This window comes from Clarias gariepinus, chromosome 4 (genome assembly GCF_024256425.1).
Source record: "Clarias gariepinus isolate MV-2021 ecotype Netherlands chromosome 4, CGAR_prim_01v2, whole genome shotgun sequence".
NCBI lineage: Eukaryota > Metazoa > Chordata > Actinopteri > Siluriformes > Clariidae > Clarias > Clarias gariepinus.
Genome location: NC_071103.1, coordinates 14,340,451 through 14,367,761, shown reverse-complemented (window position 1 = coordinate 14,367,761; position 27,311 = coordinate 14,340,451). Strand labels below are relative to the sequence as shown.

The 27,311-nt window shown below is 38.4% G+C and overlaps 1 protein-coding gene across 7 annotated transcripts in view; it reads left to right on the top strand.

The window, feature by feature from the left end:
* ttyh1 (tweety family member 1) overlaps nucleotides 1-25,844 on the top strand; it is a 28,019-nt gene extending 2,175 nt beyond the window's left edge. Inside the window, exons 2-15 of one of the 7 annotated variants that reach the window (XM_053494773.1) lie at nucleotides 2,426-2,577; nucleotides 5,699-5,907; nucleotides 11,709-11,820; nucleotides 12,052-12,362; nucleotides 12,508-12,603; nucleotides 14,123-14,195; nucleotides 15,471-15,546; nucleotides 15,904-15,959; nucleotides 17,508-17,600; nucleotides 17,739-17,831; nucleotides 17,954-18,093; nucleotides 19,346-19,513; nucleotides 22,333-22,411; nucleotides 24,249-25,844. In XM_053494773.1, coding sequence (XP_053350748.1) covers nucleotides 2,443-2,577; nucleotides 5,699-5,907; nucleotides 11,709-11,820; nucleotides 12,052-12,362; nucleotides 12,508-12,603; nucleotides 14,123-14,195; nucleotides 15,471-15,546; nucleotides 15,904-15,959; nucleotides 17,508-17,600; nucleotides 17,739-17,831; nucleotides 17,954-18,093; nucleotides 19,346-19,513; nucleotides 22,333-22,411; nucleotides 24,249-24,332 — 1,725 coding nt within the window. In that variant the 5' untranslated portion in view covers nucleotides 2,426-2,442 and the 3' untranslated portion in view covers nucleotides 24,333-25,844. Of the gene's footprint in view, nucleotides 1-2,425; nucleotides 2,578-5,698; nucleotides 5,908-11,708; nucleotides 11,821-12,051; nucleotides 12,363-12,507; nucleotides 12,604-14,122; nucleotides 14,196-15,470; nucleotides 15,547-15,903; nucleotides 15,960-17,507; nucleotides 17,601-17,738; nucleotides 17,832-17,953; nucleotides 18,094-19,345; nucleotides 19,514-22,332; nucleotides 22,412-24,243 lie in introns of all 7 variants that reach the window. The other 6 variants (XM_053494774.1, XM_053494778.1, XM_053494779.1 and 3 more) reach the window with 6 other exon arrangements.
* Nucleotides 25,845-27,311: the final 1,467 nt, after the last annotated feature.

Below are 27,311 nucleotides of genomic sequence, written 5' to 3'. Positions count from 1 at the left end.
AGGACACCGTAGGAAACCCCTCATCGAGTAGCTGAGATAAAGATCTGCCAGATCATTAGTCAGAAGCAGGCCTAAGAGCATTTTAAAATGGTAAAGTTGTATGAATAATTACAACAGCCACCGATTCCTACATTTTACATGACTGCAATTATTTATTTATTATACTATCAGTGAGGCTTAATGGGGGCTTATAAGGATTTAAGAGTGTTTACGAAGCAGTTATTATCCCAGTAAATTTGTTAATGTCAGACTACATCACAAATACAGCACTAATTATAATACACCTTCATTAGTATGTCTACACATCGTAATAGCCATAATAGTATCATATAGAAAAAATAATAAAATACCATATCGTGTAGAATTAGTGCCAGGAATCGGTGTGTAACTATGCTTGCTTTCTTGCTCTGTCACAGGAGCCCAGACTCACCTAACGTTATGTGTTGCACAACACTGTGATAACAACTTGACAGAAAGTATCACATCAAGGCTCACATGAGTGTTTGTGTTGATGGCAGTCGCGCCGGAGCTCAGTGACTTTGTAGGAAGTGTTTTTTTTATTAGTTTTTATATTTATTTAAGTACATAGTGCTTGTAGATTTATGATCCTCACTAAAGTAATGTTGCAAGGCTGGCCTATTCCTCCATGCCGAACTAAAAGTGAATGTTACTATGAAGTGAAGCTACCTCTGGCTAAGATTGGCTAAGCGGCATTTCCCGAGTGGTGATAAGAGGTGGTAAAAGCACTTGGACACTATATTTATCACTCCACAGGTGCTCTAATAACCGTAAATTACACTAACTGTTGGTTGCAGCATGGGTGAGAGTAATTTGGTACAGTCCACGGTACTGAGGAGAGAGCGACTGCCTGCCAAAAACCTGCATTCAAAACCAGCCACGGGAGCTTGTTCAGCAAGAAAACACATCTTATAATGTTATGTCATCTTGAATAGCACTTCTACTTAATATTTACATCTAACTCATTTTGACTGGCCACTGTGTTACTCAAAAAAGTCAAATCCCATGCAATGAACAGGTGTCTACCGTAATTCAAGGTGTACTTCCACTCATTGTACATCTTGTAGGATAGAATAGGATAGGATAGGATCAAATAGGATAGTTATCCCTCATGACCATAAAAGGATAAGCCTTCAGAAGAAGGGTTTCCAAGTGATGTTTGGATATTTAATGTTTCTTGACTTTGTGAAAGGGTTCTCACGGGAACCCTAATTTGAAAGAGAACCCTTTGTTAAAAGGTCTATATGTTTTCCACAATGACAATAGGCCACACTGCAGACATTGTCCAGGAATAGTTTAAGGAACATATCTTTATAGTGTATGTAGAACCTCTATGGGCTCATCTTGCAGGGTTGTGGAGCAGTATTGACCAGGTTATTGGAGAAAAAAAGCTTTCATTTTTATTAAACCAAGGTGTAACCAAGCTTGTGATGTTTAGCCAGGATGGTATAATGTTGATATGTTTTGGCAGAAATTTTTGTTTGTCAAAACATTGTCGTGACGTTTATTTGGCATCATTACAGATGGTGGCACAGTGGCTCAGTGGTTAGCCCTGCACCTTTAGGGCGTAAGTTTGATTCCCAAACTTGTTCCCCCCTTCCCCATGTTTCTCCTTGGCCCCCATGGTCCCTAATTGTACTACAGAGGCTTCTACAGATGGATAGATGAACGACATTGGAATACCATTGATGTGCGATTGGTTTTTAAATTTAGAAGAACTTTGCTAAAATTACATTGGACCATCATTAATTCCATGAAGTTGTAAATAAGACTTCAAAATAGCAATAATAATAATAATAATAATAATAATAGTATATATTTTATCTTTATTTATGTATTTCTTTCTTGCTAACTATGTGTTTCTCGCTAACTGTGTGTAACATTGAGCATCTAATTCGTGTAAATTAAATGATGTGTTTTGGTGTTTTTTTTTTTTTCATTTTGACCATTTGATATTCAGGGTTAATTGATTTAGAGTATGATGTCCATGACCTGTATATTCAGACCAAAGTATATAAGTTTTAAGCCCCTATGTAATTTATTCCTTAATCAAACCTGCCTCACCCAGTCTCATGGTTGCAGTCATTTAAATAAAAATCTGATGTGTGTGTGTGTGCATGCGTGTGTGTGTGTGTGTCCCTTGTCTCTCTATATTTAACCTACTTTCCCTCTTATTCCTTTACAGTACTTGTGTCTGCCAGCCCTTAACACCTTATTGCTGCAGTTTTTTATTGTTTTATTTGATTGATTTAATGTAAATTAATTGACATGCTTTTTCTCTAGGTAAAAGGAAAAACAAATGTATATACTTATTTATCATACATATCAGTAATAAAATCCATGCTTGTTTAATTGGTTTTCACTTTCTCTCTCTCTCTCTCTCTCTCTCTAATCTGTATTCTGAAAGGTTAAAACTAAGGACTAATGGCTGCCATCGAGACTGTTCCCAGTTACAGCCCTTCGATATGGGTGCAGATGTGCCACGCGGTCCCTCGCTTCGATCTGACCATGCAGATGCGAGACAACATATTCACTCCAGACAGCTGGGAATACCAACAGGTTCCCTTTCCTTCGAAAGCTGTCTTACTCCTTCTTTCTCCTTACGTTTTTCTATTTTCTTTTTATATCAATTGCAGTTTTTACACCTGACAGCTGGTACCAGTGGGTAGATCCATCGTGTGGAGACACGTACATGCTATTTCTGGTTTTGTGTCTGTTTTTTTTTTCTTAGTAGTTCAATCTTTTCCTCTGTGATTTTTTTTTTCTAGATTTGAGTATGAGACATTAAAAATTGAAATTCCCTACGGACATACAGTGGAAAATACTGATAATCTGGAATATGCACAAGTTAACTTCAAACAATTAAACCATAATGCTTTAGAGATTTAGGATCAGAGCTGCAGCATGGTATATATTATTACTTAAATGCTGTAGATGCAGTTGGGTGTAAAAGCAGGAATAATTTGGTTAATTCCAGTACTGGACAAACAGTATTTTGTCTTGTATATAGCATTGTCGCCTTGCACATTCAGGTTTGGGTTCGATTCCTGCCACTGGTCTGGTTTCCTCCGGGTACTCCGGTTTTCTCTCACAGTCCAAAGATATGCAGATTAGGCTAATTGGTGTTGCCAAATTATATTATGTCTATGTGTATGTGCCCTGCGATGGATTGGCACCCTGTCCAGGGTGTACCCTGCCTCGTGCCCTTTACCTTTTAGGATAGGCTTCATGCCTACCGTATGCAGAATAAAGCGGTATAGATGATGAGTGAGTGAGAAACTAGTTACCTAGATTTTAAAACATTGTTTAAAAATTTACATAATTGTTAATTTTGCATGCAATCTTAATCATTTCTACAGATTTACTTGACACTTAATGTACCTTAAAGGAGAGCTATTGGGCAAAATTTACTTTTTATTAAGGTCTTAGGTCTCTAGCCTGCATAAACACATTAAAAAAACATTTTTGTATTAGCCATGACTTTTTTGTATTGAGGACAGCTCAATGCTCAGCTTTGCTCAGCTCTGTCATTCTCTGGAGCCATTTTTTAAGGTCCACAATAAATAAGCCTAGGCTAGTTGTTTTTGGGGACCTGCCAATGACTTAACCTAGCCTTCTTTAGCTATTAAAAGCTTGGTTAGCTGTTGGTGGCTAACTGCTAAGAGCTAACCTAATTTGGCTTTTGTATTGCTAAATATTGAGAATGTTATCATGAATTAACACTCTTAGGTATATAGTTTTCCCATTATTTTGTTTGTCAGTAATACAGGTGGGAGAAGCATAAAAAGGTGTGAAATACTTGATAAGTTCCCACAAACGTGTTCTGATTAGCTGGAAAAATGCATTTCATCAAAGGGGTGTTTGGGACGGTTTATTTAAAGCTACGGACACTGAAACAGTCAATACGCTTACATGACAGTTAAGTTAAGCTCTGGTCATAGATTACTCCGCTATGATAGGTAGCTGTATGCGTCCTTTCAACTTGTTAGTATTGTATTCCCGGTTGATTTAATTCGTCACACATCCAAGCAATCGACAGACAAGTTATGGCAAGAAACTGGTAGCATGGTTGAATGGCGAAAACAATTTCGTACAGTACAGGCTGTATGCTTGTACAAATGAGATCCATGCTATCACATGCACACGTATTGTTAGCGGCGGTGTCTTCTGTTTAAAATTTTGTTTGACTTCAGGGTCAAAGCCTGGGACTGGAACATTATAGCATGCATAGAAAACCTAGGTCAATTTCTTTATAATGAATAATAGTACAGTATGTGAATAATAGTATGTGGTCGTTACTCTTGTTCTTATGATGTCCTGTATCCTCTGTTTAGTCCAAAATCATGTTCATTTAGCCATGTTTTTTAGACACATTCGCAAACTTAAGTCATGTTCTTAAGTTTATATATATTTGAAGTAAAAAAATCTTCTTCAATTTAGTTGTTGTGTGAAAAAAATTACACAAATTCTTTGGTCGTGGGTTGAGGTGGACTATCTTAGACGATGTAGGCAACAAAATTCAAGGCAGTTGCAACTAAAAACAGTCAGTGACAAAGTTCTCTCATGATGCTTATCTAAAAGCCTTAAGGCTTAAGTCGGACTAGACAAAACTGACCGCTGCAGGCGTTTGTTCACCACTAGTGCACCAGCTGCAGAGCTTGACTGTGTTGCGATGTGATGCGAGATCTGGCACTCCGGCTTCCGAGCTGGATTGAGATGCACTGACGTGAAAGGCTGTGTCAAATTGCAGTGCCTTGTGTGATTCACAGCGTTAGTCTAATTTTAGTTCATCAGGATAGAAGAGATGCTTTCCATGGATCACACTATGTGGGAAGGAGGAAGAATGACAGCGATTATGCTTTCGGTGTAGAAACTGAACCACGTTGAACCTTTGACCTGAACATGAATGAGAGGTAGTGCTTGTAAGGGCATGCAGGAAGCAGAGACAGGGGAAGAAAAGGGGATGGGAGAGGGAGGTGGAGGAGAACGAGTGCGATGATGGAAGAGAAAGCCCTTTGTGAAAAGAGGAAGAAAGCATGAGGCATAGAACAACAGCGTGAAACGATGAATGTATTTAAGTAGGTCACATATTATTAATAGAGATCCACTGGCACGGATGGAAAGGAAAAAGTGGGGAAAGCAAACGTGACGGAGAGTACACGAGAGGGAGGTTAGAGGGAGGGATGACTGTGGTAAGAGACAGGGAATACATAAATGGGGGATGGGGGAAATAGGAATCAAGGGAGAGGGTGAGAGATAGACAGAACAGCCAGATGGACACGGATAAAACCACAGATTTGTGGTCTGTGAATTTGTGAAAAGAGATTTGTCCGTATGTGTTTGAACATGCTAAGAGTGCATGTGCTGTAATTAAATCACTTCTGCCTCATTCGGTTTGCACTAGAGAACAAAAGCCTCCCTTCGGTATCCACCAATGAAATACAAGAGATGGCCTCCATTTTATGCTGAATTTTATGGGAGCTATCTGCTGCCTATTTATATGCCATAGTTAGTGAATGCTTGAATAAATATAAAGCATGTAGTGCAATTAATTGATGATAAGGCAAATTTTTCACTTTTGTCAACTGAAAAACTACACTTCATATTTGAACTCTAATCATTTTTGAGTAACATTTCTCTTTCATTCATTCTATTCCTTTTTTTCCTCTCCTTCACACAGACTCTGCTGGTTCTCTCCAGTTTTTCAGCCATCGCTCTCATCCTGTCGCTTCTTGTCGTCCTCTCCTTCCTTATTCACTACTGCTGCTGTCACCGCGGTGATGCAGGCAGGGACGAGGAAGACGACGATGACGATGCGAGTGGTGGCCGGAAGGGGCGGCGCATCTGCTGTGTCACATGGGTGTCTGTGGCAGCCGTGACACTATGCTGGTAACGTACCTGAATCATGTGACATCTCGACTCTACAGATCAATACCACCATCTATTCATTTTGTTTGATCATAAAAAAAATTCAGTATCTTTCCCTGGGTTTAATATGGTTTTGCATTCAAAACCCACCTGCACAAGTTTGGAAAAGGAAAAAGTTTTAAAGGTGAAATTTTGAGCATGCTAGTCAGAGTCTCAGTACACTCATGGTTCATTATAGATTTGTTGCAGAAGTCATTTCTGACAGAATTTAACATTTAACTGCCTTCTATTACAAGTTTGTTTAAAATAATAGTTAACAGGATTTATTTTAGATCTATTTTATTGTTTTCAGTACAGAGAATTGTGGTATTATTCAGACCAGTCTACAACATGTGCAGTGGATAGAGATAAAGTTAAAAAGTGCTGGGGTATGCACTTCAAAGAGAATGCATATGTAGATATTTTCTTCTAAAAACATTAAGTTTTCTTATTTAAAAATTTTGTTTAGTTTATCTAAATGCATACAGTATTAACAAATTGCAGCTTTAAACTGTGTTTGATCAGTGATTTGTTTATACTTTGTGTAACAATGTTTGATATTGTGTTATGAAATTTGAATGATTACACAGAAAGGTACCACTAATGTACTTTATTAAGATTATTTAACCCCACCACTGCTGGCTTGCCACTGTTGGGCCCTTGGGCATGACCCTTAACCTTATGCCCATATATAATACCCAGATACTGAGCCAGCCCCAAGTCTGGAAAAGAAGAGTAGGTTGTGAAAAGAAGGGCATTTGGTGAAAAAACATGTGATGACCCCAAGAAAGTGGGAAAGAAGTCTGATAGATAGATATGCAATCCTGTGGAATGTCAGTGCAAGTGAAGGAGGCTATCATTAGGCTAAAAACACAAAACAGACCTAGCGGAGAGATCAAAACACCCACATTCGGAAAAATTAGGTTTCCCCTGGTGAGCTCAGCAACACAAAAAGGTCAACTAAACTTGAAGGTCACAAAAGTCAACTAAAGTGGTTGATCACAGATATCATTCCTCTGTAAAAAAAAAATTCCCTACACAACACCTTGCCTAGTCAAACAAACATGTGCGTACATAAATACATAAATACAGTTCAGAATAGACTTTGACCAAAGGCCTCTGAAAAGAGTGCCTGGTTTTAGTATAATATGATCTTACACCAGATTTATGGGAAGACAAAAGAATAACAATAGGAAAGGAAGGGCGTGTGTCATATCACCTGTCAAATGTGCTGGAGCCAGTGTTATGGCATTGGGATTTACTGCTGCCATTGAAACTCACTCATTGGTGTTTATTAATGATTCGACAACTGAGAGAAGTAGCAGGATGGATTCTAAAGTATATAGAGCTATACTTTCAGTCAAATGTTGCAGCAAAGCTGATAAGAGAGTGCTTCACAATAGAGATGGATAAAGTGCCAAAACTTACCAAATAAGCAAGCCAATATCTTATGAGGGCAAAGAAATAAATTGTTTTTAACCCTCCTAATAATAATAATAATAATAATAATAATAATAAAGCAATTTCCCTCTGGGATTAATAAAGTTCTTTGAATCTTGAATCTATTATCTTTGGGGTCATTTTGATCCCATTCAATGTTTAAATGTTTCTAATTTAATGGAGATAACTGGGTGGAACTTTATAGTTTCCAAAAAGCTTTACGGCACTAACCTAACATAACCACAACTTTAGTAGTGCGAGAACTACTCGCACACATGGGGGAGGGAAAAACATCATCCTCACTAGAATTTTGACATTTCCTACTTTGTTGGGGTAGGAAAATATAGTTTCTATAAAGATATTGATAGTTCACCCAACATAGGGGTGGAGCAAACATAAAAATAAAATAAAAAAAAAGCTTATAACAGCAGGCTTCTGAACCATTTGTCATGTTGAGAAGGACGCTGATTATGAGGCAACATCCTTTGATGAGAACAAGACCCACAACCACCAGCAAACACACTGTTTTTCATAAATGCAAAATTGTTATGGTCCGACTAAAGCAATACGGGATGTAATGGACAAGTGGGATGTAATGGAGAAATGGGTTCAGTGATTACCCTTTCTTCACAATCCAGTCTGTGGTCACAACCTGACTATGGATGAATGTCTGGTTGCATTTTGTGGGTTTTGGTCCTTTTAGACAATACATGCCGAACAAACTGGCCAAATACAGTATCAAAATATGGTGCACTTTGCAGCTATGGCTGGAATAAGCACATGTACAGTACATTGGTAAATTCTCTTGGGGAGCACCTGAAAACAATTAAGGCATAATGGTACTTCACATGGCTGAATATTATGAATGGTCATAATATTATCTTTAGTATTTTTTTTACATTGTACACTCTGGATGAAGAACTGCTGAAAAGGAAGGTTACCATGTTGGGAACAGTGAAAAAAAACAAGGTTCCTCTGAGTTGCATGTGATCAAGAAAAGGAAGTTCAATAGAATATTCAATGTTTGCCTTTACTAACAGTGTCAAGAAAGAGAAAATGTCCTCCTGAAGAGCACCATGCACAAAAAGATGCTGTCCTAAGCACCAGAGAAGGCAAAAAAACAAAAAACAAAACACAAATGGTCTTGGACTACAACAAAAGGTTGATAACTTGGACAAGGCCACAGCCAAATACAGCTGCCAACGCTTGACTGCCTTGTTACTATCTTCAACATCATTGATTTGAGGACCTACATGGCCTTTGTAATAGGGGGTGAAATAAACAAGGACTGGAACAGCAAGAAGTTGAAGGAGGATTTTGTTGGAGTAACTTGGTTACATGTTGGTGAAACCTCATATCGAAGAAGAATGCATGGACTCTCTACACATAATGTGTACAGGAGTACAGACAAGGATGATGATGGTGATGATTATTTTACAAATAAAATTCTCAAAAACAATTTTATTGTGTCAAATTGACCCTGAGCATAATACGTTACTATTTTTAATTTAAATAGAAAGAATTTTTTCATTCCAAATGTTAAAGATAACAAAAATATGTATTTAGACATAATATAAAGTTATTAAAACATCAAAAAGATATCCATCTCTTATTTTAGGTTTTTTAAGTAAAATCTCACTTATTTTAAGTGAGATTTTAAGGCTGATCTGCATATTTCTCCATAGTCGTGTAACAGAATTTATTTAAAAATTAATTAATTAATTTTTTCATTCAATTGCTGGCCCTAAGGATAAAAGATGTTAGTAAATTTGAAGGTAACATGAGGGTTAAACGACCATGTCAATCACCTTAACAGCAACTTAAGTCAGCAGCAGTAAAGGCCAAAGCATTTCAGGGGAGGAAACCCAGGTCCAGAATTTATGCAGACATTTACTGCATCCAAGAATTACAAACGGTCCTAATGTTTATACTTGTAGATGTTCGTTTGTCCAAATGCTTTTGAGCCTATGAAAATGGGGACACTTGAGAAAAAAATTGCTGTAATTCTAAACAGTTATTGCAATGTTTTTGTTAAACCCCTTAAATTAATGCTGAAATTGTACAATTCCACCCTCATCATTTTGATTTCCTTATTTCAATGCCATTATATTAGTGTACACAAGCAAAATAAGCAACATTGTGTCTTTGTCCAAATAGTTATGAACCTGGCAGTAGGTACTGTAGGTGTATTTCTTCCCGTTCATGCTATTGAGTCAGCAACAACACAATGACTAGATGAGGTGTGTCCTGCATGCACTGTCTACTTCGCTCTAAATGGGCTTAATCTGCAAACCAGTGTCACCTGATATGTGTTCGTTTTTATTTTAAGACTGTTAATAGAGTTGTAGTGAATGTTGGTGGAAATTAAATGCTTTCTATTTTGTACTGTGAGCCGCCTGCCTGCTCTCCACGGGAGAGTAAAAGCTATTTTCGAGTCTTTTTTTTCCTTCTTTCTCATCCTCAAGCTTGCACACAACATGCTGCTCTCAGCATCAAAATATTTCTAAACATGGCTTTTTAAAGATATTCTTTCTCTGACTTCATTTCCATATAGAGCATACAGAATACCCAAAATGCCAGACTCAGTATTTTAATGCTGGCTTCTCAAACAGTTTCCTGTATCTGATTTGTACCCTTTTAAAGCAGTAATGCCCTGGCACAAGAGTTTGCCAGCTAAAGTATGTCACAAACACTTAAGGTTTCTCTTGATGTATTAGAGTCTAAGCATTAACAGTGATGGCTATAAGTTGAGACAGGGTGTAATATGTAATAGTAATTAAAAGATGAAATGTTCATCCTTTCTTTCTTTTCCTGTAGTACTACAAAAGGGCACCTGTTAGGCAAAATTCTCCTTTTAGTCAATTTTAGACAAGATGGGTCTCCAGTGTGCATGTACAGATTTTCATCCAGGGTTCAAACAAACCATTTAGATTTTTCCCCCCTATTGTGACCTCATATAAGAACATCCCCAATGCCGGATTGTTTCTCATCTTGGCTGTTCTTTGGTGAGGTGTGGCTCAGCAGTAGCTCACTTACCTAGACCCTAAAACAGTGAATTTGGAGGATGAATAGGGAAATAAAGTGAGTCTGAGGTATTAAAAAACACAGGGGTAATTTAGGTGGAACATTAACACACACACTTTAGGGGACCTCTGAGACCTGTGTTAAAATATTGGACCTTAAAGGTTTCAAACTTGTTTGGGAACCCTGGTCATGTGTCTCCTGAGACAGAGAGATTATGCCTTAGGAATAAGCAAAAATAAATACCAAATAAAAAAATCCCATAAAAAGGGAGGAATTCTGTCTGGAGTGATGTCATGCCTCAAAGCATGAAGCAGAGCAGGATTAATGCCGGCAGATCTGCTGTCTGATTGTATGTGATACTGGGATACGCAGGCGTTGTAATGCTGCATCTGTTTGCCCTGTGGGCTTACAAAAATGACATCATCCTCTCCCCTTCCATGTTGACCTCTTTATTTTTGCAATGTGGATTAGTGGTGTAGGCAGCAGTGTACAGTAAATTTAGGCTGGCATGTGCTGGAATGGGCATTTCTGTAAATGAAACTATTAAAAACAATATTACAAATAATAATAATAATAATAATTTATAAGTGAGGTTATGATTCTTCTTCTTACTTTGATGATGATTATTACGGTTATTATTGCAATAACAGTGCAAATCATTAGAGAGAATCAGATTCATCTCTATTATAATGGAAGTCTTTTCTTTCCCTTTCCTCTGCTTAGTCTAACCTCATAAAATTTTTCATTGATTAATCGCTTACCAGTTGCATTACTTAAGCCAGGCTTGCACTAGATCTCTGAGTGCGACAAGAGAAATCACATGACCCAAGTGCTCTCACTGTGGAAGTGCTCTTATTGAGTGGCTGTTCAGCCTAAAGTGAAATGTCATGTACTTCCGGGCTGAAGAAAATGTTGACAACTCGACATTGCTCAGCTCTAATGATGCACTCACAAGAAACAGTGGGTGCTCTCTTACATTCACGCACATACAGTACCAAGATAAACAAAATGAATATTGTAACACAAAATGAATAAATATGCACACTCAGCACACAGTACTTTTGCTTTATCTGGGTTTTCAGGGTGGATACGTTGTGGGTAAAATCTAGTACAGTGCTTCCAGTTTAATTTTTGACTATATGAGAGTGATGCACATTGAAGTTGGTTTTTCAGAATTAATTCTTTTTAATGTTTGTTTTTTCACTCTTATTCCTTGTTTTTTTTTTTTTTATTCACTAGTGCTGTGTTGTTTACTGAACTAAAACCCACCATTCTTATTCTCTCATGACGCCATTCTTCTGTGTTTTGGCCTCTTTCAGCGTTGCTATAGGTTTTGGTTTCTATGGCAACAGCGAGGCGAACGACGGGATGTATCAGTTGACCTCGTCTCTGCTCACTTCCAATCACACACTGGCTTCCGTCGATATGCTGGTGAGAAAACACTCAGTCTATCAGTGATCAGTCTGCTATCCTTCCAGGAGAATAAATAAAAGACTGTCTTAGCTTGCATTATATAAGTTTATGTAAAATAAATCAATAAATATGACTGATAATAGTCTAAATGGCGTATACATCTGCACAATATATGGGTATGGATTAATCCCCATATCCTCTGTGTATTCTCTTCTCTCCTCTTGGCCATTCCCTTTCTCCTGAGCCCAGGTTTCGGACACCTTAGCAGCTCTGCGGCAGTCCATCTCAGGCCCCCTGACCTCGCTGGAGAATGTCTTTGGAGGGAATAAACCCGCCCTGGTGTCCACTCGCTCCTGCAGACGTCTCTCTGAGCGCGTGATGTCGCTTCTCTCCACTCTCACGCTAGGAAAGGGGCTCAGCTCGACTGCCATTAATGCAAGTGATAGCATGGTGGGGATTGTGACCACTGTTCTTCCCCAGGCTGTGATTTCAAACCCTGCCCCTGCACCCTTCTCGCCAGGGTGGGCCGCTAGCATTCTCATGGTGAATGAGGACTACAGGTAATGAAATGTAATGTATATATATTAATGTAATGAAATAAAAGTTTTTTCTTACTGTAGGAGTTCTCAGAACCTTGTTACCCTGGGTCAGATGAGATGTGTGTGTGTGTGTGTGTGTGTGTGTGCTTTGTATTTTGCTGATTAGGTGGCTCTCCTACGTACTGCTTCTTCTTTTGGATCTGGTCGTGTGCCTCTTTATTCTGCTAGGCTTGGCCAAACAGGCCCGATGGCTCCTCATTCTGTAAGTGCTAAACACTGATAGTATATCGACATTTTTTTTTTTTTAATGCCGGACCAATATATGGGGAAAATGTTTCTTAAAGGTTCTATAACGGGTTAAGGGGTGTCGTTTTCTGACATGGTTCAATTTGAAACCTGATGTCTATTTCAACCGATAAAAGAGAAATAAAGAGAAACACTAGATAACTGTCCAGCTTATCATGTGTCCAGGCACATTTTTGGACTACAGCTGTTAGATTTGATTTACCTTATGTTTGGAGAATATACAAGGTTACCCACAAGTCTGCATCCATCAACATTTTTTCCTTATATAAAATTTTCTTTTCGTTTTAGACCGAGGGTGGCTTTGAAACTAAAAATAGAGGATTAAATAGAACTTATTCTTTTTTACACGAGACTGCCTAAATTTTTATGATCTAGTGCATCTGACTAACATACCGCATGGAATGATGGCACATGAGTAATCTAATCCCGGTTGCCAAATGTCAGAGGCACACCTGAATGATCAGTGCATATTTATTGCAAAAAAAAATTTAAACAACACATTATTACCTGGAAAACTTTATTTGTGGGGACAAACTTCTAAAACAATTCGAAGCAAGCAGGTTGCATGTTTTTCTAGTTCGGGTAGAAAATGTATTTCCTTGACTCATTAGTAAATACTTTGTATTTACTAATGCTAAAACTTAAACTGACTTTACACTATACAATCCACAATTATCTAGATTCTCAAATAAGTCAGACAGCGTAAAAGAATTCTTGTCAAAACTGTGGGTCTTAGAATGCAGAGTGTGATGTATGCACTGGCAGTTCATTTCGGGCTGTTGTTACCAAAGACAGCCGAATGACAAAGTTGTGGCAGTGTCATATCATTTTATTAAAATCCCAAAGCAGAATATAGTATTTTTTATAGTAATTTAAGGGTCTTTAATATATAATTGAATAATGTGATATGGAATTCTGTGCTACTACATACGGCTGGCGTTTAAGTCAAACCGGGACTTTTGATGGTGCAGAATAACGAAAAAACTCCTTTCATTTCTCTGAATAATGTCCTGCTACACTAATGCACTTATCCCAGTGTTTCAGTAGTGCTTGGATACCGTCAAGATAGATAGTTTTCCTAGTACACCAGAGCCATGATCGGACTGCCTGCTTTACATCTAAAATGCTGGCCTCCCGGGAACTCCCTTAACAGCCGGTCAGGACTGTATGCAAGATGTGTCAATAACTCCAAACCGAGTTCAGGAAAACTCGGCTTACAGAAACAGAAAACAGTTTACAGAAACAAATAGTTCGCTTGATTTTCCGTCCATGACTTTTATTATATTAAATGATTCCGAAGGCAGATTTTAAACTAACTAACATATACACAGTTTGGCTCGGTCTAATAGACAGAAGTCTATTTATTTACAGGCTTTTCATTTTGTCAGCTGACATCCAATGTCATATGGTGACTGTAGTCTCTCTCTCTCTCTCTCTCTCTCTCTCTCTCTGCATGCGTGTTTGTGTGTTCGCAGGATGACAGTACTGGCCTGGTTGGCTCTGTTTCTGAGCTGGGGTTCTCTTGGCCTGGAGACAGCCACAGTGGTGGTGAGTATTCATGATGAGGCTCCTGCTGCCCGTTTCTAACTCCTAGTCTGAAAAACAGCTCTCCGCAGGCGGGGTATTCAGAATTATAATAGTGTCTCATTGTCTTAAACAGGGAAAAAAAAAAAAGTTTAACCAAAGTGCTACAGATCAGATGAATTTTAACATTTTCAACAGTTAAGTTCAGGGTGTAGAAATGACAGGGTATGGGGAAAGTCTTTCTGTGTTACTTGTGTACATATTATGTGTGTTAAACTGCAAGAAGCTTGTCCTTTTAAAAAACTTTGCAGTCCTGGCATTGTCCCAAAAAGGCAATAAAGGGGCTAGAGTTACAAGTGAGAAAGACTGTGTGTGTGTCATACTGAGTGGCTCTTTGTGCAACCGGGGGGAAAAGGCATGCCGAGTGTTGAAGATGGGAATGAGAGGTTTTAACAACGACATCAAGAAAGGCTGAGCAAAGAGAGAGAGAGAGGGAATGTAAGAGAGAGAGAGAGAGAGAGAGAGAGAGAAGGGGATGTGAGAGAAAGACACCCAGTGGACCAGCACTCTGTTAATCAGGCAGTGAGAGGCCTGGGACAGGGGGACAAGAAGGAGTGACGGGAGGAGATGTCAGTAGCTGGCTCTTAACACAGAGTCCCACTGTCCAAAGGCAGCTGACATGAACAGTCATCTCTCTCTCTCTCTCTCTCTCTCTCTCTCTTCTCTGTGTTACTGTATCAATCCTTTTATCTCTCTCTCTCTCTCCCTCCTCTTATTGTACTTGTAGGCTTTTGTAGTTGTGCTGAGTCCTATTTAAAGATAACAGTGATTAATTACATGTCTTCACATACCACAAAGGAGAGCAAGTATGGAAAAAAACACACACACACACACACACACACACACATACAGAGAGTACAGCTATGACAGCGTGATTGGGAGAGGAACAGAAAACTGGAGCGCTCCAGGAGAGGGAGAGTGTGTGGAAGCATCAGGGGAAATACAGAGTGAAAGTGAGAAAGAGATGTTCCGTATCTGTGTCAGTGAGCGCTGGAGATCAATAACAGTCACAGAGACAGCGACGGGAAGTGTGTCATTCGGTCACCGTGCCACATCGTTAACATCTTCCCTTGTGTTTTCTCTTCCTCTCTTTCTCTTGTTCTTGCTGTCTCTCTCTCTATCTCTATCTATCTATCTATCTATCTCTCTCTCTCTCTCTCTCTCTATATATATATATATATATATATATATATATATATATATATATATATATATATAATGTTTTTTTTATCTTTGCAGGCACTCAGCGATTTTTGCTTTGACCCAAATGCATTTGTTCTCAACTCTACACACTTTAATGCCGGGACAAGTACAGGTGCTATGCTCTGTCACCACTTTCTTTCACTCTCTATCACACATTTTACATTTTTACAATGCCTATGTGGCCTTTCCACTGGCACAAGTGCTATTTTAGATGACTAACGGTGAGCCTGCACTACACAATTTTTGCCCTACAAATGAAACATTTAGGCTCCTTTAGTTTTTCAAATGAAGGCTTGCAAAAAGAAAAAGAAAAAGGTTAGCTTTTTGGGTCCAGCCACAATGTCAAAACTGTAAGACACTGAATCACTGAGATGACATTTTGTACCCACAGTTGTAGATGCAGTATAAAAACATCCCCCCCACACACATATACACACATACATGCCTTAACAAATGTCTCTGTCACCAGAAATCCTGGATTACTACTTGACCTGCAGCAGAAAAATGACCAGCCCGTTCCAGCAGGTAGCCGCTCTATTACAATACAGCCGATGTTGATTTATCGAGATGCTATAATAGAAGAACTGAAGGGTCGAACCTTTGAGTCGACTCTCAGCATCTATGAACTTTACATTTTACCATAAAGTAGATCTTTCAGCATCATAAGCACATTTTGTTTTTGTACTTGTATATATTTAGTTTTTTTTTTTCCATATTACATATTGATACAGTACATATTTGACACCTATTAAAGCCATGTGGTGTAAAAAGAAGAGGGAAGTCAATATGCACCAAACTCACTCTTTCTCTCATTCATCATCTATACTGCTTTATCCTGTATACAGGGTCGAGGGGGGGCCTGGAGCCTGTCCCAAGGCGGGGGACACACTGGACAGAGCGCCAATCCATCGCACATATAAACACACACAATTTAGGACGCCAATTAGCCTAATCTGCATGTCTTTGGAGTACCTGGAGGAAACCCAGGTACTCCAAGCACAGGGGAGAACATGCAAACTCCATGCACACAGACCCGGGAATCGATCCCGGAGCTTGGAGGTGCGAGGCGACACTGCTAATCAATAAGCCACTGTATGCTCCAAACTGAGAATATAAATGATAGTTTATATAGGTGTGAACCAAGATCTCATTACACCTCTGTTATACATTACAGCATGAGATGTAGGGGTTATGGCAGTGCCAATATTTTGCTTCATTGAAGAAAATGCACTAATTAACATTTAAAACCTGTATGAATGAACTTTCACTTTGGTTCTATATGTTTGAATAAAAAAAAAATCATTATTGCAAACCTTTTTTTTTTATACGCCGATCAGCCATAACATCATGACCACTGACAGGTGATGTGAGTAACATTGATCACTAACTGTACTGTACATCAAAAAACTGGTGACAATATTGTGGACACTCAAGGCTCAGCCGTGCCCACAGGGACCAACGTCTGGTCCGATCCAATAGAAAAGCCAACGTAGCACAAATTAATGAAAAACATTAATATTGGAGGTGATAGAAAGACACCAGAACACCCACTACATCACATTACGCTGTGTTTGGGGTTTCGAATGCAAAAAGGACAAGGTGGTTGACCCGGCTTCCAAATTCCCCAGATCTCAATCTGACCAAGTGTTCATGGGATGCACTGGACAAACAAGTCTGATCCATGGAGGTCCAAATCACTCACAGCATCTAACGTATCTGCTGCTAACATCCTGGTGCCAGACACCACAGTCATGCGCCCAGGGGCCGGAGCTGCCCAGATGGCACAAAGGAAACCTGCACCATTTGCTTAAACTGTTTGAATGTGTACAAGCATTTGAATTTCATATAAAAAATGAAAAGCCAGCTTCAGAAAATGCTTAGCGTTAATAATCGATATAATAATGTGTAAATACATACAGGCCGGTGGACAGGCCCTGTGTCTCACAGCAGCAGTATAAATAAAGCACTGTATTATTTTTGTCTGCTACGGTTGTGGACTAGATTTTATTTTCTATGACTCTAACCATGTGTGTGTGTGTGTGTGTGTGTGCATTTGTGTTAAACTGGCTGTAGCTGCTGACCCAGTCCCAAAGAGCTTTGTCTAGCATTCACTCCCACCTCTTCACTTTAGAGAGAGATGCTCTCCCACGCTTCCCCAAAGCAGACGTGAGTGAACATGTGCCACTTAAATCGACACATCACTACAAATCGCTGTCCTGAAATCTGAAAACAGAAAGCAAGTATGGAACCAAAGCCTGAGTAAATGGCCGCTGTCTGTAACTGCGTACTTCTTTTTCCTTGTAGAAGCCGCTGAGGGAGGTGCAGCAGATGCTGAACTCTACCGAGGGAAATTTCCACCAGCTGGTGGCGCTGCTCAACTGCCGAAGCCTCAACAAGGTAACCATAGCAACCTGCCTTTCCCCAAGATTACTTTGACATAAAATGCATTTTAGATGAAAGCCTCATGCATCTTGATTTAGCTTGCTGTCTTTCTCTTTCTCGCTGTCTTTGTCTTTCAGGATTATATTGACTCTCTGAAAGGCCTGTGCTATGATGGGATGGAGGGATTGCTCTATCTCTCACTGTACTCGTTCCTCTCAGCTCTGGCTTTCACAGCCATCCTCTGCTCCCTTCCTGGAGCCTGGAGGAGCTTTTCCAGGTAACATGACATGTTTTTGTAAAAGCGTTATTTGTCATAAATGTGTTAAGTGATGCAGCGTTACTTTGGGCTAATCTTCAGCCGGGTGCAAAAGTGATGTAGTGTATATAGATATAGACATTCAGATACAGAATAAACCTCAACAATATTGAATTAGAGCATAAAAAATAACATCATGTCAGTATGATACTGAACACTTTACATTAACAACTAGAACATATTGATTTGAACAAGTATGTACAGTATACACTCACTGGTCACTATAATAGGAACATATAATTCATGCATTTATCTAATCAGTCAGTCATGTGGCAACAGTGCAAAGAATTAAAAAATAATGCAGATAAGGGTGAAGAGCTTCAGTTAATTTACACATCTAACACCAGAATGAAGAAAAACTGTGATCTCAGGAACTTTGCCTGTGGCATGCTTGTTAGGTGCCAGGTAGGCTGGGTCAAATATTTTAGAAACTGTTGATTTTCTGGGACTTTAACACACAAGTGTATCCACAGTTTACACAGAATGTTGCAAAAAACGTTCAATGAAGGTACAGTGGGGGAACCTCTAAGGCGTATGACCAGGCTGACAGGAAGGACATAGAAACTCAAATAAACACCCTTTACAACAATGGTGAGCAAAAACGCATTTCAGAACACACAACATGTTGAATAGTAAGGTGGAGGCACTGCAATAGCAGAAGGCACTGGATCACCCAAAACTGAACAGGTGAAGCCTGGAAAAAAACATTGCCTGGCCTGGTGCAGATGGTACAGTCAGAATTTGTTGTCGCCAGAACGAATTTATGGAGCCACTTTGGAGGTATGATAAAAATGATCCATGTTAACACGGATCCTAAATCCATGCCACATATCTGAGGCTTTTATGAGTCGAAGGTGGGTTCTACGTATTATTAGTGTTGTGTTCCTAATAAAGTGGCCACTGTGGGTATATGTAGCCAGATATGTAAAAACGAATGCTTTTAATTTTTTTCTTGATTCTGTAGACTGTATAGGAATCCATAAATGTGTGGGACTCTTTTCCCATGCATATAAAAGACAGATTAATGCATTTAACTCCGAATGACCTGTTTATGCATAATCGAAAGCATTAAATGCGTAGTTGGTGCAGCTCCTTCCTGTTTGTCTAGGAAGCCATTTGTTTTTTGAGCATTATGTTGCACTCATTATGCTGCATGCTGTCTTTATGTCCTGTGACTCATGTCTTTCTCCCATCTCCCCGATTCACGGCGCAGAGACTCAGACGACTATGACGACTCGGACAGCGAGAGCGAGGACCCCTTCACTTCCCATCAGGCACGTAGACAGACGGCCAGGGGGTCCCAGCGTGGGGCCTTGCCCCCCTTCTATAGTTACCAGGGGGCTGGCTGGACATCCCCCTTTTCTAGTGCACCTCCGTTGCCGTGAGTAACACATGCACAGACACACAGACAGACAGACAAAATGAGCCAGTGGATCACAACGTGTACATTCATACACCTTAGAAGGCACTGCTTTATACAGTGCGAGTTTAATACATGTACCTAGAATCATATCTGTAGAATTCATGTCATTTAGTTTTAGAGAGGTAAAGAAACTAGTGTAGAATTTAGTAGATGCTAAGCAGCTTTTTGATCTACGGTGGAGCGCTATGCACATCAACACGTCAGCATGTTAATAGTCAAGACTCCGTTCAACGATTTAAGAACATATAGCGTGTAGACAGATGTACTGACAATCACAGACATACTGTGTATGTGTTCATCACTGACAATCGCAAAGATATTTGGACAGTTTGACAGCAAAATGAGATAACTCCATTTCTTACAGCTTCGGCTAAAACATTCTTATTTTCAAACGGAGCAGGAAGTTTTGCACACTGGTGAAGAATATTTTGTTCTTTTTTTGTGAGTCAGAAGGGTGTTAAGAAGCACAAATGCCAAAATATTAAGCTAAAATTGTTTGGGTTATATAAGTGTGAATTCTGTGTGATTTTGCAAAAAAAAAAAAGCTATAACTTCACCTCCCACAGTTTTTTTCACAACGGATAAATCTGCCTGCAGTTGTATTTGTGGTTATTTAAGTATGCAGATTACAATCAATAATAGGTTGATTACGTTTTAATTAAAAACAATAAAACAAAACAACAAATCAGTTTTGATTGTGATTTTGCATCGAGACAAACAGAAAACAAATTAGATGGGGGGAAAAATGCTTGTTTAGCATACGTTTTGTTAAAACCTTTAATAAAACCTTCTTAAATACAAAGATTGGTGAAGATCGTGAAAAGCATAATAAACAATACAAAAACTTTAGTTTACAGCATCATCGGCATCCTCCTCTACCTGTTTCAGTATCATCGTACAGGTATACAATGTTCAACATGCATCAACCAACTGCATATATATCTGTGATCATTATGGTTATAACAGAATTCAGAAACCCCGAAACGGAAAAGAGTAGAGAACAAAAGGGAAACACAATGAACCCAACAGCTTCCCACGCACAGCAAGTGCATCGTATGTCTCTTCTACACAAAGTTTGCACAACTTTAGAATACTGTAACGTTATATTAATATCTCTGCTGAATGTAAAATTATTGTTAATTTTAAATTTACAATTATAATTTTTTTTCCCGGATGCAAACAAACAGGGCTAGTGCTAGCAGCAAGGGAGGAAAAAAGAAGCTTGCACTAAAAACTACCTTTACCACAGTGATTATATCTTTGTTAATGTGGTGTCTACAGAAAATCTAAATCGCAATAGCAGTAACAGAGATTTATTACTTGACTCCAACATTCTCCAAAATTCCATTTAGTTCACTCCCAACAACCACGTGATCATGTGACAGAAAGATGGAATGTGATTGGCTTGTTAGAATGTGGGTCGTGTCTAAAAAGTGGATGTTCTAAGCTTTTTTCTACAACAAAGTTATATAGTGGTTTTTTGAAATTGAATGTTTTTCTATAGACAATCTTGTGTGCCAGAGAATCATATGCCAAAACGAGGATCACATTTTGTTGTCAAACTGTTAATTCTTTTACTGCTGACAATCAAAAACCTCCAGTCCTGTGCAAATGCCTTAGTACCCTATATTACATAGTACCCTATATTACATAGTACCCTCTATTACATAGTACCCTATATTTCTATAGAGATTCACAGAAAATCTGTGAACAAAACAGTTCGGGGAAAAAAAAGTAAATTAATTAGTATTTTCTTCTGTATATGATGGATGATATTTCTTGGTAATGACACATTGTTCAGACTGTTTCACTTTCCTATAAAGAAGGCACCACCTGCTAGATGATTTCCTCAGAGCAGTGTACCAGGCAGAATATATGCTGTTTTAATCTTGAAGGCAGACGATCAGAGGTGTAACCCACAATATAATAATAAATAAGAATCTTTTCATTCATTTTTTTCAACATCTATACAGATTTGGCTAAGACTTTTGCACAGTACTATACTTTTGCTCAAATCTACGTAGACACATATAGATAGCTGCAAATGCCCCTAAAGACACACACACACACACACATACAGAGAGACACACGCAGACAGACACACAGACAGGTGACAGGTGGACATGTTACAGTGCAGCTTAGTCAAATGAACAGACACAAGGCCAGAGGTCTGTCTGTCTGTGTGTCTGTCTATCAGTCTGTCGATCTTTTGAAGACAGACAGTAATCCACCTGAGGCGATCAGACTGAATGTTTTTAGGTAAAAATCCACCCTCTCCAGTACTTTCTCCCAAATCAAATTTGCGCTTCCACAATCCGCCTTCCCATCTCTCACACTCTCTCTTATTTTGCTTGGCTACGCTGCTTTCGCACGCTTTGTGTTTTGCTCGGGCTGCGGTTATTTTATGTGCATTTATGTTCTTAGGAGAGCTTGCGAGTAGATAATATTGTGCCAAAATAAGATTATTCCTAACCTGTACATTTTAGAGCCCTCTGCACTACTCCCATGCGCTCCCTGTTGCCCTGAGCTACCACCCTGCTTCTTTTCCGTCAGAACCCTCATAAACAGTTTATTGTAATGAATAAGGTCTTATATAAGGTGTGTGTTCATCTCTTTAACTCTCCTCCACCCTTTCTCTCTCTCTCTTTCCATCCTTGGTCCTGTTTTGTTTGTCTTTTACTTTTCTCTGTATGTGGCATGGCCTCTTCTCTGTGTCCCTTCCTGTCACTCCTCCCTCTTTCCTTGCTTTTTGTCCTTCTTTCTGTGTCTCTATGCAGGACTCCAAACACTTCCTCCAATGGCAACCCTGGTTATGAGAGCCTGCCTCTGAGTGACAGGCAGTCCCCACCCCCCTCTGTGAGTTCCCCTGTCTGTGTGCCATCATCATGATTCATGGCATTCCCATTGTTTTTTTTTTGTGTTTTTTTAATCTCTGCCGGGGTTTTAACGGGTTCTAGATGTGTTTTTCTTTTCATTTGCAAGCAATGAGAAAACTTACACCTAGATTTTAGGACTGTGGTGGTGAAACGATAGTATTTTTTGAAATTGGCACAAATTGTGTTAGATACAGTAGGTTTTGTCCTGGGTGTATATGCATTCCCAGCTGAAATCTATAATGTTATATATGAAACCTTTTTCTATATATTAACAGATCGAACATGAAAAATGACATAATTGTTCATTTTGAACACTGATTTCCGGTATGTTTTTATTTCTCCGGCCTCTTTCAGTAAAACAATACATACAAAATGAAGTGGATGAATTTTATTATGATTTAGCCTTGAGTTCCAACAAGGCATTACAGGCCCTATTTTCGTGATCAAGGCACGAGATCATAGTGTTATATTGTACCATCTCTGTATTTACAGTGTATAAGCATCCGAATGTGAGAATTTGGTTACAGATTTCATATACTGTACGTTTTAGTTGATGAAATAATCAGTAGCCTGCGTATCTTACGGCAAACAGGCTTTCTCACTGGGTTGTCACTCGATGTTATGTTGATTATTGTAGTAGTGTAATTATCTCTTGGAGACTTGAATTTCAGTGTACAAGCTTTCATTTGAATTTCCAACCATCTAAAGTTAGGCTAATGCTACACTCAAAATGTAAAACATAGTTAAATAGGCTCTAGACAGATTAATGTCGAGGAGACCCTGCAGAATGTCTTCAGCAAATTATTCACTATCTACTCACTCAGTCACTCACTCTCTATATTGCTTATCCTGTTTTGGGTCACTGGAGCCCTGGAGCCCATCTCAGGGGACTCGGGGCACAAGGTGGGGTACACCTTGGACAGGGTGCCAGTCCATTGCATGCCACACACTCTCACTCACACTTACTTACTCACTCATCGTCTATACCGCTTTATCCTGTATACAGTGTCGCACATGTTTACACCTGGTGGCTGGGGAGAAAGTAGCCTTGAACGGAAAGCACTGATAAGGCCAAAAGAAGTTTTATCCTAATATAATCGAAATGCGGATAATTTTTGACTCACCCTCATATATGGTTTTGAAATTATCTTTTGGGAGCATAAAAAATCTAAATGCAAAAGTATATGGTCAGGTGACAAAGTGACAGTAAGGCAAATAAACCTACTGTATATAAAATTAATGATATTGGTGTCCAAACGACACTGATATGGTATAATAAGTGTAATAAACATATTTTTTTTGTACTGTAGCATAATTGTATTCAGACAAATTTGCAAGGATTTCTAGGAGGTGTACATGTCAACTACAAAATGTAGAAGTATGAATGGATAGGACAGTTTTGCCATTGTATCTGTTAAGACAGGACCTCAGAAGGATATTATTAAATATAAAAATACATAAACAATGATGAAACAATGGATTGGTGGATTCTGAATGTTGTAGTCCTCCCCACTGCTCCCTTCATTCACAATCATGAAAGTAGCTAGAGAAGAGAAATGCAGATTGGCTTGTGGACAGTGAAAATAGCAACACTGAGGCGTTAACAAGCGAAGCCCTCTTGCGCTGACACGAAAATAAAGGCCTACAAGTATAATTTCCTTTTATACAGTTTGCAACTTTGATTGTTCATTCATTGCATACTGACATTTGCTTTTATTCTTGTCTTTTCTTCTGTCTGTCATCCGTCTCCTCCTGGATCTGTCTGTCTGTGTGGCGCCATGTCTGTCCAATCCCATTGTGGTCATGTGAAAGTACAGTACTCTCCCAGCATGCTGACAGGCTATACGGGTAGTCAATCACGCCCCAACCCTGCCCATTCAAGGAACTTGTACTCGCGCTAATTTGTATGTATAGTGTTTAAAAAATAAAAAAAAAAGATATATAAATATAGGAATTATTTAGTTTTAATATGGATGGACACTTTACTGAGAGACTAATTTGAAAGACATTGGAATGCTAGGTGTGTAAAAACACTATGGAACGTCAGGACCATTGAGATTTGGAAGAAAGAACAAGAAGTTAAAAAAATCCAAGTCGTGTTTACTCGAAACAGCAAATGGTACTGACGTTACCAGACTGATGTTACTTTATTACTCTATTTTTAAATGTATTACTACTTTGTTTGGAAGTTTTTATATTGTATACTAAGTCACATGAAGAATAATGGCACAATTTTCTGTATGACCTTACAGCTTAATGCGCACTTAATAAAAATGTGTTGTTGTTTTTTTGGGGTTATTTTGGAAATATTTTACTGTACCTTTTTATAGATGGAAATTGTGTATTACCTTGTACACCCTATAATACTATAAAATATACAATATTACTATATGAAACAGATATACTGTATACTGTATATTTCACTGTACATGATGTTTGAGTGTTAATGCACATTGATGCTTAAAGAATGGAAATGACAACAATAAAAAACAAGAGAGCTACGGTTTTTTTAGTCTCTCAGCTGGCTACAGTGTGGAAATAGGTTTCCAGACAGAATTGCAGCCAAACAACCTCTGCCACTGACTGCAGTGTAGTAGCCATAATGTACACAGCAATAATACTGTAATAACTGATAAAGCACACATCTGCAAATTAGGGTTCATGTTCTAAAAACGATATATCTGTACTTTACAGCATAACAATGATTTAAAAAATATATTATTTCTAAGGAGGTTATTTCCTAATAAGTGAATATAAAGTATATTATATATAAATATGTATGTTATTAATAACAGATGTTTAAATGATACGTAGTTTGTCTATCTTATGTAATAATAATAATAATATTACCATAGAAATTATTCTGTAGTGCAAATGCACAAATCTGTGCAAATGTGCCTATTTTTACATTTATGTTTTTGCAACTTTTTATTTAGAAATACTATGCAGATCGAGAACTGAAAAATGTAATGATCTGCAATATTATTATTATTTTTTTTTTATATATATATTGTCAGTCCAAAACAAACAACGTAACCCTCAAGGTTTTGTAACATCAGAAGTTATAGTGGAAATTTGTAATCACAAAGATTTGTGATGGATAAACGTGCCGACTGATTCAAGTGTATCCACCCTAATTTGCAGGATTGTTCTCTCACTTGAAACAAGTAAGAAACAAACACTGTGTGTTATGTTTGTGTGTGAGTGATTCAGGGTCCTCATGAGATGTTCTGTGTGTATGTATGTATACACATATAAATATACTCAATTTGCCATTGCATTAATCCTGCCATTTCCTATCCTACACTTATTAATCCAGTAGCCCTGTGTTTCTATGGTTTTAATGCTCCTTTGAATGGCCTACTTTTTCACTACTGAGACTAAATATAAATAAAATAAATCTACTGAAAATAAAAGAACCAGACTCTTGGGTTTTGTTATGTTTTATTTGTGTCATGCCATAGAAAAGAATACCATGCTTTACACTAAGTTTTTGTGCATGCTTTACATTAATACAATGCTTTACATTTAGTTTTTGTACAATGTAACTTTAAAAGGCGTTTCCTACCATGAAAATGACTTACTAAAGAATGTAACACACATGGTACCCTAAAAATCAGCAAAATTGTTACTCTAGGTATGCTTTATGAAGGTTTCATAGATATGCTGTATATTACTTGCTTACTGGATATGATTTAGCAGTTTTGAGGTGGATGAGGGTACATGATCGATGATACAGGCACCACAGAAGGAATCTTGCATTAAATTTAGAGCTTGGAACCATCAACTCCACTTTGACCAGAAAAAAAAAAGAAACATCGCATAAATTCTACTTGGTCAAGTCAAGTCAAGGTGGTCTACTCAACTCAGAGATCATTTGAGTCCAAGAGACATCAAATCAACATGGCTGCACACATCGTCAGTAATAAACAAAGTTCTTAATCTTAAAATAGGTATTTGCTTTTAAACATAAAGAATAAAAGCAGATTTATTAAATATATAACACTTGCTGGAAAATATACAAGGGGTGTTTAAATCAGTCCTGACTTCACTCCAAGCCATTTCCACATTTGGGCCATTGAAGGAGTTGCCGGAAGGCCAGCGTTTCAGATAGGATGCAGGTAGTCCGATCATAGCTCTGGAGTGCTGATAAAACTCTACCTTGATGGTATCCAAACACTAAGTGCATTAGTGTAGCAGGGGATTGCATAGACAAATAAATGTCGTTTTTACTCTCATAACTGTTTTCTGTTATTCTGCACAATCAAACTCCCTGTTTAACTAAAATCCCCCTCATACATCACTCATCACAGCCTAGCTTGATGCTTAAAGAAATAGAGGTGTTCATAAATGTTTACCATTTTATAGCATAAATGTACAGAGGTTAAAGATAAAATCATTCTGAACAGTGAATTCGCACTCCTTAGGTTAGTCAAATGGAGCAGAAGTGACCGCTCCCTACGCTCAGAAGGATCACTGGGTGAGCTAACTAGTGGATGGCATTTGGCAATCAATTAATTTAGGTGTAGTTGAGGTAAAAAAAAAACAGGCACAATATAAAAAGCATGCTTTTGGGGACTTTTAGTGGCAGGATTATGTTTTGTGGTCGTATGCCTCTCCAGAATGAGCCCTTGCTTGCATATACAGTATACCACGCCACTGGGAACTGTTCATGGGAATACTTTTTCTTCCCAGGTTTGACAAGCTGTTATGAGAATTGCCATATCATGCCCCACCCTGTAATCAATATTCTAAATGCATAGCAGAAAATACCACAAGATAAAAAAGTTCCCACAAAGAGATGGAATTCAAAATTCCTCTTTTGCTCTGCAGGTGAACAGTATGTGTACTGTAACTGTTAATAGGTTCTCTTCATCCGG